The 12,715-nt window shown below is 53.8% G+C and overlaps 1 protein-coding gene across 2 annotated transcripts in view; it reads left to right on the plus strand.

The window, feature by feature from the left end:
• The window catches only part of Hs3st2 (heparan sulfate-glucosamine 3-sulfotransferase 2), a 53,090-nt gene that overhangs the window by 5,129 nt on the left and 35,246 nt on the right, over window positions 1-12,715 (plus strand). Inside the window, exon 1 of one of the 2 annotated variants that reach the window (XM_090357698.1) lies at window positions 5,861-6,327. The exons of the other annotated variant lie outside the window; for it this stretch is intronic. Coding sequence (XP_090213824.1) covers window positions 5,861-6,327 — 467 coding nt within the window. Of the gene's footprint in view, window positions 1-5,860; window positions 6,328-12,715 lie in introns of those variants that run through there. 2 annotated transcript variants of the gene reach the window in all.

The raw sequence follows: 12,715 nt of genomic DNA on the forward strand, positions 1-12,715 counted from the left end.
GAAGAAAAGAAGAGTTTCCATAAGTGTTCTGTGATTGGTTCTCTCTGGAGAGACTTCAGTTCGGGTTATCGAGACACGTGATTAGAAAATGGATCGCCTGGTTCCATGTCTTTCTTTGAATGAGGCTGACCACCCCCCCTCACCGCAGCCCCTACCCCACAAGCTATGCGGGGGGAAAAAAGGGGAACAAGCTGCCTTCCAGAAGAGGGTAGAAGTTGCCAGGTGTTTTTCATAATTGCTTTAACAACAAAACCTTCAAGTTCCAGGCAAGCCCACAAGCAGCCAGAACCAAGACCGAGTGGGGGAACTGATATGTTGAACTGATATGCACAGTGATTTGAAGATATCAGTCCTGGGTCTTGAACTCAGGGGCTGGGTACTGTCCCTGAGTGTCTTCGTGCTCAAGTCTAGTGCTCTACTACTTGAGCCACAGGGCCCCTTCTGCCTTTCTCAGAATAATTTTACTGGAGACAAGAGTCTCATGGGCTTTTATTTATTTTGCTTGGGCTGGCTTCAAACTAAGGTCTGGATCCTCAGGACGCCATCTTCTGAGTAGCTAGGATTACAGAAATGGGCCAGTGGTGGCCCAGCTTGCAGATAATGTTTAAAACTATGTAAATACAAAATGCAAAAGACTATGTGTGCTGGGATATCTTGGAATTTGAGCCAACATTCTGATTGGCTGAGGATGACTGGAATGAATGCAGATGATCTTTAAGGAACAAAGAGTCTTAAGGAATACCATGTTCTGCTCCCATTCTGTCCTTTACTAACCGCCAGAATGCAGACAAGGAGCCTGGAGACCAAGAAGTCATCTGAAACATAGGGAGGAGGAGCGTCTTCCTCTTCCTCCTCCTCTTCCTTCTCCTCCTCTTCCTCCCTCCTCTTCATCCTCCTCCTCCTCTTCATCCTCCTCCTCCTCCTTCTCCTCTACCTCTTCTTCTTTCCTCCTCCTCCTCCCCCTCCTCCTCCCTCTCCTCCTCCTCTTCATCCTCCTCCTCCTCTTCTTCCCTCTTCTTCTTTCCTTCCCCTCCTCCTCCTCCCTCCTCCTCCTCCTCCTCCTCTTCTTTTCTCCTTCTCCTCTTCCTTTTATATGCTAAATCTAGGGCCTGAACTCAGGACCTAGGCTGTCCCTGAGATGGTTTTTTTTTTTCACTCAAGGCTGATGTTCTACCACTTGAGCTACACCACTTTTTACTGGCTCCATGGAGTTAAGAGTCCCTTGGATCTATCTACCTGAGCTGAGCTCAAACTGCAGTCCTCAGATCTCAGCCTCCTGAGTAACTAGGATTACAGGCATGGGCCACTGTACCCAGGGTACAGGGTAACTTACAGGGAAGAGACACCCACAGAGTAAGTGGACAGGAGAAGCCTGTGGGGGTCCATCCAGCCTTGTGTGGCTACTGTATCACCTTTGTCTGTACTTTCATGTGACAGTCTTTATGTGCCAATGTCTTTCTACCTACTATTCTCAAAGGACTACCCAGGGAAGCTAGGTAAAAATCACAGGAATGGTGGCAACAAGGTTCTTTACAGAGTGCAAGCCAAGACACAGTGGCTACTCCTGTGGGAAACTTGAAGGAGAAATGCATTCTGTCTCTGATGAAATTCCAGAGCTTATGAATTCATAGTCAAAAATCATTTAAAACTGAACCGAGCACCACCTTATGAGAAATCATTGTAACCATGGTTTTTTTTAATATTAAAAAAAATTTTCTCCATGGAGAGAGAAAAAAAGCACTTGTCAGAGTGGATTACTCTCTCTCTAACCTTGTAATTTTAACAATGGAGCACAGAAATAGCAGGCTTCATGGGGTGAAAAAAAATATCATGAAAGTATGTATTAGAATTCCTTCCGACATGTTTGTTTTGACATTTTTATTAATGATTTGAGTGAAGAATTAATTAAATTGTAATCAAATGTGGAGATGACACGATACCAGGAAAGGCAGGTTCATGCTTTGAGTAATGAAATCACATAATCACAGAACTATATAGCTGAGGTGCCAATGGCTCATGCCTGTAATCCTAGCTATTCAAGAGGCTGAGAGCTAAGGATCGAGGTTTGAAGACACCCTGCACAGTAAAGGCTGGGAGACTCTTGGGTCCAATGAATTACTCAGAAAAAAGCAGAAGTGGTGCTGTGGCTCAAGTGGTAGAGTGCTGGCGTTGAGCACAAAGAAGCTCAGAAATAGCACCAGGTCCTGAGGTCAAGCCCTAGGACTTAAAAGTGTGTGTGTGTGTGTGTGTGTGTGTACACGCGCGCATGCGTGCAATCAATCTACAGCAGGCAAGGTTTGAGATTCAAATAGACTTGAAGAAAACGGGAGCCACGAACTGATGAGATGAAATCTAATCAGGTCAAATGTGCAAAGACTTGACACATGGTGTCCCAGAGACTCTGCTGTCCAAGCCCAGCAGGGGAGGGGGAGCCGGCCCCAATCAGCAGCCCCTGTGCGGAACACTTAGAGATGTTACTGGGTTGCAAGCCAGTGTGATGGAGCTCCAGACAAAAGACAATGGGATCTTACACAGGACCCCACCCGAAACAGCTCAGGGCAGGGAGTGATGGAGTGAAGCCCTGCTGAGTAACCCCAAGACTACCTGCCAAGCTCATGCAGCCAGATGCCAAACTGTAGTTAGTCCTAGACCAATTAGTTTCCATCCGAGAGAGAAGCCTCAGATGCAATCTGAGTCCTGAGCAAAGCGGGGGAGGTAATGAAGACCTTGGACCTTGTAGAGTGCCTGTGCCTCACGCCTCTCATCCCAACTACCCAGGAGGCTGAGATCTGAGAATCAGGGTTCAAATCCAACCCAGGCAGGAAACCAAGTGAGGCTCTTTTCTCCATTACACACACACACACACACACACACACACACACACACACACACACACACACACACCCCTATCTGGAAAAGGAGCTGTGGCCCAGTGGTAGTGCGCTAGCCTTGAGTAAATGAGCTCAGGGTCAGTGTCCAGGCCCTGAGTTCAAGCCCGGGAACTGACACCCAGAACAACAACAACTATAATGTGGATGGCTTAACAGGCTTTCTTCGAGGAGCTGGGGAGGGTGATGGCGGAGGGTGTTCTAGATATTTTAGAGGGGTCTCTACTTTGGGATTATCTGGGCATGGTAAGGGACAACTAGTTTGGTTATCCAATAATCAAGGCTGGTTTACACACCTCTGGGGTCTGGGCTATGCAAGAGATCAGGGTGTGCTTTAGCTTCTCCCCACCTTCCCCATCTCTCTTCCTTTGATCTCTCTCTTTTCCTCTTCCCTCCCTCCCTCCCTCCCTCCCTCCCTCCCTTCTTTCTTTCTTCCTTCCTTCCTTCCTTCCTTCCTTCCTTCCTTCCTTCCTTCCTTCCTTCCTTCCTTCCTTCCTTCCTTCCTTCCCTGGGGCTTAAACTCAGGCCTAGGGACTCCAATATTTGATTCATGTCCCAGCCTCCCACCCCCCCACCCCTTTTTTTCCCAGATGGGGTCACTTTTGCTTTGATCCTTCCAATTATCCCTCCCACATAGCCGGGCTCCCACGCATGGACAGCCCTCCCCTACTTTGTCACCCCCCCCCCACACACACACACACACTTATTTTCTAACTTTTTTGCCCAGGCTAGCCTCGAACTGCGGTCCCCCTGGATCGCAGCCTCTCGCGTAGCTGGTCTGGGAGGGAGAACCACTACGCCTGGCCTAGGCAGGGTTCTGCCACTGATGCTTGCGATGGCAGCATCGGGTGGGCAGTCTCGCGGGGCTCCGGGGCGATCGCTCCCTGTCCTTGGTTTTCACCGCGCCCTGACCCGCAGCAGAGCCTGGGCGCCGGGTACGGCTCTCCGGGCCGCGCGAGGGCGCGCGCGAGGCGAGGACCCGGCGCGGGGCGCACTGGGCGCATGGGGCGGGCGGGGCGCTGGGTGCGCGACGTGCGCCCCGTCCCCGAGGGATGAGTCAGGGCGCTCAGGACGGGCGCCCCGCCAGGAGTCACCCCGGAGCTCCGTGGCCTCCATGCACCACCCTCGTCCCGCACCAAGTTCCACTGCAGGCTGCGGGAGTGTGCGTGGAGGCGGCTGGGGCGGGCTTGGGGGTCCCTGCCGGTGTTTCTATGTCAGGTTTTGGGGAGTTTCCCTCACACACTCCCCTTGGGGTAGGGATTCGAACGCTCAGGGCGCAGGTGGGCCAGGGTGGTGGCACCGTGCACCGGATCTGGGAGTTGGGATCTGGGACCCGGATCGAGGTCTGGGGGTCTGGGGATCGGGGTCCAGGCTCTGGATGTGGGGTCTGTGATCGAGGTCTAGGGATTGGGGTCTAGGATCTGGGGTCTGGAGTTCGGTGAGGGTCTGGGGTCCAGGGTCTGGGGTCCGGGGTCCGGGGTCTGAGGTCTGGGGTCCGAGGTCTGGGATCCGGGGTCCGGCGTCGGGGTCTGGGATCCGGGGTCCGGGGTCTGGGGTCTGGAGTCGGGTATGGGGTCTGGGATCCGGGGTCCGGGGTCTGGGGTCTGGAGTCTGGGGTCTGGAGTCTGGGGTCTGGGGTCTGGGATCCGGGGTCTGAGGTCTGAGGTCTGGGATCCGGGATCCGGGGTCTGGGATCCGGGGTCCAGGGTCCGGGGTCTGGAGTCTGGGGTCTGGGGTCTGGGGTCTGGGGTCCGGGGTCTGAGGTCTAGGGTCCGGGGTCTGGGGTCCGGGGTCTGGGGTCCGGGGTCTGAGGTCTAGGGTCCGGGGTCTGGGGTCCGGAGTCTGGGGTCTGGGGTCCGGAGTCTGGGGTCTGGAGTCCGGGGTCTGGGATCTGGGGTCTGGGGTCTGGGGTCCAGGGTCTGGGGTCTGGGGTCCGGGGTCTGGGCTCTGGGCTCTGGGGTCTGGGGTCTACGGTCTGAGGTCTGGGGTGCAGGGTCTGGGGTCTGGGGCCGGGGTCTGAGGTCTGAGGTCTGGGGTCTGGGGTCCGGGGTCTGAGGTCTGGGGTCTGCTGTCTGGGGTCTGGGGCCGGGGTCTGAGGTCTGGGGTCTGGGGTCCGGGGTCTGGGGCCGGGGTCTGAGGCCTGAAGTCTGGGGTCCGGGATCTGGGATGTGGGTCTGGGTCTGGGTCTGGAGTCTGGGGTCAAAGTCTGGGGTCTTGGGTCTGAATCGGGGATCAAGGTCTGGGGTCGGAGTCTCAGGTCCGGGGCCTGGGGTCTGGGGTGAGGATCTGGGGTCGAGGGGTCTGGGGTGCGGGAGCTCGGTGGCGGAGGGAGTGCCCGATGTGCCCTGCACCCCCCCGCGCGCCCCCCGCAGTGAGGACCGCACCCCCTTCCCCGGGGACGAGTGTGCGTGCGGGCTGGGGTCCCGGCTGCGCATCCCTTGCCGGGGGGGTTGGGGTGGAGCGCAGAGAAGTGGGGGCGCAGGGGCGGGCCAGGTCCCGGGGCGCGGCGCGGGCTCGGGGGACCCGCGCGGCTGACGTCAGGCGACTCCTTAAATAGCGGAGGCCGCGCGCTCCGCCCGGCATTTCCCGCGGAGCCCGGGAGCCCAGCGAGCGCGGCCGGCGCCGGCGCCCGCGTCCAGTCGGGTCCCCCGCCTCGGGGAGCTCCAGGAATGGGGCGCCCGGCGCTGGGCGCGCTCCGTACCTGGCGCGGCTAGGAGCCGAGCAGCGCCTCCCGGAACCCCCATCGCCGAGGACCCCCCCCCAGAGGTGCGACCGCGGGGTCCCCCAGGAGCCACGCCGGCCCCGGCGACCCCCGGGCAAGGTGCGCGCCCCCAGAAGACGGCGCCCCTCCGCCCGCTCCGTGCGCCTTGCCAGCCCCGTAGGCGATCGCGGCGGCGCCGCAGCTCGGCCTCGGGGTCCCCCCCACCCCTCCCGGCGAACCATGTCCCCCGGCGCGGGCCCATGGAGCCACCATGGCCTATAGGGTTCTGGGGCGCGCGGGGCCACCTCAGCCGCGAAGGGCGCGCAGGCTGCTGTTCGCCTTCACGCTGTCCCTGTCCTGCACGTACCTGTGCTACAGCTTCCTGTGCTGCTGCGACGACCTGGGCCGCAGTCGCCTCCTGGGCGCGCCTCGGTGCCTCCGGGGTTCCCGTGCCAGCGCCCAGAAACTTCTTCCCAAGTCCCGCCCTTGCGATCCCCCCGGGCCTCCGCCGCCGCCCAGCGCGCCCGCCGCGCCCGCCCCGCGCCTCCCGGCCTCCAACCACTCGGGCTCCCCGAAGCTGGGCACCAAGCGGCTCCCCCAAGCCCTCATCGTGGGCGTGAAGAAGGGGGGCACTCGAGCGGTGCTGGAGTTTATCCGCGTGCACCCCGACGTGCGGGCCTTGGGTACCGAGCCCCACTTTTTTGACAGGAACTACGGCCGTGGGCTGGACTGGTACAGGTAAGAATTAGGGGGCGGGGGTTCCCCTTCCTTGGGGGGTACCCCTCGTCCCGTTCCCCACCCCCCCCCATGGGCTCGCGCCTGGAAACCACGTTTCCACTTGGGGCCTCGCTGGGTGGGTTCAGGAAGACACGTGCCAGAATCGGGGAGCCTTCTAGAAGAAAGATGTCACGGGAACTTCCCAAGATGTGCAGAGGTGATCCTGCTTGTGCCTGGAAGTCTCTGGAAGGGAGATTTCCCCGAGTGCAGGCTGGAGCGCAGGCCCTGGGGTCAATAAATGTTTCTTCTGATCAGTCTGCCCTGCCTCTGGGTTGACCTCTGTTCACCTCTTACACCCCAAGGACCCCGAGAAGGGATTCCAGATAAGAGCCCTTTGGGGTGAGGCTGGGCTTGGGAGACTCCCCCCTCCCCCCTCAATTAAGTCAGGTAGCAGGAGAAGGGAATGAGGAAATCAACCTGAGGTCTTTGATGCTTTTCCTGGGGTCGCCTCCCCCTCTGACTCTAACCAAACCCTGGATGGGTGGTCTTGGAGGGATGGGGAGAACCCTAGATCCTATAGAAGCAATCTGACACCCTCTTACACCTCCTCAGCGCCTCCAGGGACAAGTTCTGAACAGGGCAGGTGGAGTCAGTACACAGACTCTCTGCAAGGTGGCACCCCCACATTCCAGTGTCTACCTCTCTCTCTCCAGCCCGTGTGAGGTGAAAAGCACAGGGCTGGATCAGGGAGAGCGTGAGACTGGAACAATGTGATACACAAGTCAGGGCATTCTCACCCTCACCCCCAAAGGGGGCGGTGATCATTCTGCATTATCCCGGAACTGGGAAGGGGTGCTGTGGTAGTTGGCATGGTAGCCGAAGGCCACAGGGCCCCACCTGTCATCTTGCCAGGCAGGCAGTGGCTGTGGGGGTGAGAGGTGGGCATGCTCCCTCCTGCAGCGGAGCCCAGCAGTGCAGAGCCTGTGGATGGTCCCAGACATCGTGGAATGTGGTTTAGGGAAACAGAGTGCCACACCGTGGCAGGTGCAGCTCCAGATCAGTGCTGTTGTCTCGCTGTGATTTCTGGTGCCCGCATCGTGGTGTAAAAGGACAGGACAAGGGGCGAAAGCAGAGGTGCCCAGCCTGAGAACAGAGGCTTCAGTCACGCTCCACTGCACGCCACAAAGATTCCTCGATGGGAGAGAGGGGGGGAAAATGGAAATTTTGTGCCACTGTGAAATTCCTTTACAGTGCAAAATAGCCCGAGTCTGAGCATCTGGCTTGTAGGTAGTGATCACCTCTAGTCTGGAGCCAGTTTCTCCCTTTTCCTTTTCTCTCTTCACCACCAAAAAAAGTCCTACCTCAAACCTTCCTTCCTGTGCCATTCAGGGATGGCTGCTTTTTATTTTTAACCTTGGCATGTGTGATGCTAAGCCAGCTTAGCTGTGAACCTTAGAGATGGAAGCCATACCCCCCTCCCTCCCCTCCTAGCACATTTAGATTCTGCTAAAATTCTCAGCTGAGTCTTGGTAGGTTTTAGGTTTTATTTAACATCAAGCACACTGACAGCTGTACTGCTCGCCTCCCTCCTCCTCCCCCCCCTCCCCTGCCCCATCACCCTTTCCTCCTGGATATTTCTAGAAGAAAGATGAACCCAGAAGCCTGGCTAAAACTATTTCCCAACCCTTTTCCCAGCAAGTCTGAGGAGTCTGCAGCCAGCCATTGAGGGAGGTTGTGAGCCTCGTGCTTAAAAGAAAACAAAAATCATTCATGGAAATCCACAGTCCAGTCTGGGGAGAGATGGGGGTCTCAGCCAGGGATTGTTGTGTCTGCCATGTGGATATTGTTTCTACAATTTCTAGAATGTTCCTCTGGATGTTTCCACCCAGAGAGTCACTCGAGTGTCGCATAGATGTATTGAGATTCTGTTGGATGTTTTTTTTCTCCTTGCGACCAGGCCTTGAACTTGGGGCAAGTCACTCTCGCTGAGATTTTTTTCTGCTCAAGGCATTTTGAGCCCCAATGTCACTTTCAGCATTTTGGTAATTAAGTAGAGGGAGTCCATCAATGCTAGATGAACCCCGAAACTTAGCGTGGCTCATCCTTGCCTGGAACCTGAGCCCTTTCTCAGGAGTCCACCCCTCCAGGTGGTCCTTATAGAGCCTGGACCTCTGAGGACTCCTGATTGGTGTTTTTCTTTGAGCTTCTCCTTGGCGGTCACCTCAATCGTGGGTCTAACTTACACTCCCATTTTCTCAGAAGTTAGCCACCCTACGGGGTGGGATCCTCTAGCTTGCCTGGCCAGGGTTTTCAGGATAATTGCAGGCTATTGAGAACACCAGGCCAGGATCTCCTGTGCCAGACAGACATTCAAAATGGACAAAGAAGAGCAGACAGTTTCTCTAAGTCTCAAGTGCATCCTCAGAGATCCCCAGAGTAATTGTCCCCCAAGAGGCTTCTGAAGAATGAGACCACTGCCATTCCTCCTGTGTCCCAAACGGTTACCATTAAGATCATTCATTTTTGCCCCTGTACTTTCATCCAAAGGGGCTGCAGAGCCATTGCTAGAAAAATAGTTTCCTAGTCTTTTTGTTGTTATTATACAGGTCCTGGGGACTGAACTCAAGACCTAGGTACAGTTTCTTTGCTTTCTTTCTTTTTCTTTTCTCAAATCTGGTGCTCTACCACTTGAGCCACACCTCCACTTCTGGCTTTTTGGTGGTTCAGTGGAGCTAAGAATCTCACAGACTTTCCTGCCCAGATTGACTTAGATCGGGAATCCTCAGATCTCAGTCTCCTGAGTAGCTAAGGTTATAGGCATGAGGCATTGATATCCAATGCTCACAGCCTCCCTTTTCTTACTTCCTTTCTCCTTTCCTTTTTCCCTCCCTCCCCCACCCCCTGCATTCCTTTCTTTCTGGATTGATAAAAATATCAGCTTATATTTCTGTGTACCAGTGCTTCCACCTTGAAAATAAGACAAGTGTTATTTTACAATCCCCTGCATCAATGTGACTCGCTTCTCCAAACCTGAGCTTAGTAGTAGTTAGAATGCTGTTTACCAAAGTTTACACATTGTCTTCATTGTTCAGAAAGAAACAAGTCAGCTTGTGCTCAGACATCTTTAAAGTCTGAGGAGAGGCAGGCAGAGAGATGTTTAAAGCATTTACGACTCTGTGTGTGTGTGTGTGTGTGTGTGTGTGTGTGTGTGTCTGTGTCTGTGTCTGTGTCTGTGTGTGTGCCTGCACATGCCCATAAAGGAAGCAAATCTTTGCTAAATGCGTTAAAATGGCCAGCAAGAGCAAGTTAATACCTGATAATTGACTGTGCTCTCTGGTGTCCAAATTTTGATCGATGAGCCTGTTGTATAAATTTTCAACTCCATTTCACAACTCCGGTTATTTATTTGTTTGGCATAGATGGTGTTCCTGACAGTTTATAAGATCCAGAACAGACAGGATTCATACCCTCCCTCCCTCCTTTCCCCATAGCCTCCCCTCCCCCACTCCCCCTCGGTCCAGAGCTGTAGTGTTAAGTATGTGATAGCAAAATCTGTAAGACTCTTATCTCCAATTAACCACCAAAAAGCTGAAAGTGGAGGTGTGGCTCCGCTGTAAAGCACCAGCCTTGATTTTAGAAAATATTTTTTAAAGCTAAGGGGAAGTGCTCAAGCCCTAATTTCAAGCCTCAGTGCGTACACACACACACACACACACACACACACACACACACATGTATGCGCACATGTATGCATGCACACACATACATGCACACACACACACACATAGTTGAGCAGCCAGGCTTTGAAAACACCATCTCGGCCCCTTGCAGGAGATATTGGGGTGTGGATATCAAAATGGGGGCCCAGCAACACCCAAGCTTTTTCAATTCACATGTACTTATCATTCGGAATGTTTGGAGGTTAAAATATGAAATATTACTTCTTAAAAAAACTTAAGAGGCCCGGTTTGACAGACAGACAGACAGACAGACAGACAGACAGACAGACAGATAGATAGATGAAAGTCTGATGCACTTTTCTGTCCAGTCTGACTTTGAACTGCAACCCTTAGATGTCAGCCTCCTGGGTAGCTGGGATTATGGGCGTGAGCCACGCTGGCATCCATCTACTTTACACTGTAGAGATGAGGTTGTATCTTACCAGTTGTTGGTGAGCATTGGAAAGTCAGTGAACTGTAACTGACCGAAATTATCTCCACCTCCCCTTCCCCCCAAGGGGTCTTCAACCTTACAGACTTGGCTGTCAATATAGCCAGAACCCCGAAATCCACCAGGCCTTCCAAAGAACACGCGTGACTCACCAGCAGAACAAGGGTGGGGCTGCCCAGATCCTACTGCATCTCTGTGGCCAGGATACTGTCTTCTGATTGGTCAGAGAGCTCCATCTAATTTGCATGCTGGAGTGGTACCCAGTGCCATCTCCTGGACAGCATCTATCCTAAAAGGAAGGGACAAGATGGGGGCACAACCTGTGAATCCTTCACAGTTCTGGGGTACAATCAGTGGGCATTTTCCTGTCCCCTACCCTGGCAGGCAGTCGTGTCTGTCTTTTTCTCTCTGGGAATGGTGAGGGGAATGATTGGAGGGACCCAGTGGCTGAGGCAGGGAGGGAGCCCAGCCTTGCTAGTCATCAGAATATTCTAGGAGGGAATCTGTCTCCCTGTGAGGGCTTGAAGCCAGGGGGGCAGGAATGAGGGTGGCAGTTTCCCACTTAGGAGCTGTTGAGTCAGGCTGGCAGGCTCTGAAAGGTCATACAGCCAACCCAAGCCTGTGGATTCTCCCCCTCTCCCCCTCTCCCCTACCACCCCCTGCCCCTCCACGAGCCACATTCTCCAGGTGGTTAATCCATTTATTTGTCTAACGCCTACCATTTGCCAGGCTTGGTGCCAGGCCACTGTAGGCCGGCTCTACTGCCAGTCTTCTCTCTTAATGGGCTTCTCTGATGGGCTGAAGTGCATTGTAGTCCACGGAGCAGCTTGACAAGTGGGCCAAGCCAGGCGTGAGTGGAAATAACTCAGCATCACAGAGATAATTGCTGCCTGTCGGGCTGCACAGCTGGGCTGTGGGTCCACAGCTGTATAGTCCTGGGGTTCTCAGCAGGAAAATGAGACAGGGAGGGAGGCGAGGGCTTTCTGACCACGCCCGGGAGCCCAGGCGTGCAGGCTGGATGGTCTGGTTTTCCTGGATGCAGGTCTGGTGTCCCAAAGTCTTCTTAAGATTTTTAGATCTGAGCAGCTAGGAGTGGTTCCTTCTCTTCTCCTCTGGCTGCTAGCCCCATCTCTACACCCCAAGTAAGAAAATGAGGGGTGTCTTGCTGGGATTGGGGGCTAAGCAATTCTTAATGCTTGTCTCCCAAAAGTGATGAGGAAGGGGGCACATTTCTAGATTCCAGTCCTTCCTAAAGCTGGATACAGTCTCTTCTCATTTAAAATAAATAGTTGTGGTTGCCAGAGGCTGAGGAGAGTAGAGTTGAAAGAAAGGTTGACTAATGTTACAGTCACATAGCAATGAGAAATTTCTGTGTGTGGTCTGGTACTGGTGGCTCACACCTGTAATCCTAGCGACTCAGGAAGCTGAGATTTCAGGATCAAAGTTCAAAGCCAGCCTAGGCAGAAAAGTCCCTGAGACTCTTATCGCCAATTAACCAGATAAAAGCTGGGAAGCTCCAAAGAAAAGCTGGAAATGGAGCTGTGGTTCAAGTGGCAGAGTGCTAACAGTGAGCAAAAGAATCTCAGGCTCTTGAGTTCAAGTTCCAGTGTGCACATATGCGTGCACACACACACACACACACACACACACACACACACACACACACACAGAGGCATGTTCACATGCACCACCCCCCCAAAAAAAAAAAACAGAAGAAAGAAAGAAAGAAGAAGGAAAGAGAAAAGGAGGGAAGGGGAAAGAGGGAGGGAGAGAAAGATAGGAGAAGGAAGGAAGGTAGGTTGGTTCTGGTGTGTCATTGCACAGAATGGCTGTAGATAATAATGTTCTGTACAGTTCTAAGGCTATTAGAAAGGAAGTGAATGCTTCACTGTAAAGAAGTGGCAGATATCAGAGGCAATGGATATGTTATGCCTGATTCAAACCTTTGACAGCACATGCAAGTATATCAGACCACCACATGCTACTCCATTTGTGTTAGCTTTCTGTGACTGTAACAAAACATCTGAGACAATTAACTTTAAACAAAAGGAAGGTTTATGTAAACTTTCAGATTCCAGCTGATGAGTACATTATTTCTGGCCTAACAAGTCAGGATACTGTGGTGGGAGCCAAGTAAGTGCAAGTCCAGGAATAAAAGACAGGAAGAGGAAGGGGTGAGATTCAAACTATGGCCTAGAAGGACCCTCCCCTAAAGGCCCAAGTGCTGTTTCTAGGTTCT

This window comes from Megascapheus bottae, chromosome 25 (assembly GCF_031878675.1).
Source record: "Megascapheus bottae isolate mThoBot1 chromosome 25, mThoBot2.hap1, whole genome shotgun sequence".
Taxonomy (NCBI): Eukaryota; Metazoa; Chordata; class Mammalia; order Rodentia; family Geomyidae; genus Megascapheus; species Megascapheus bottae.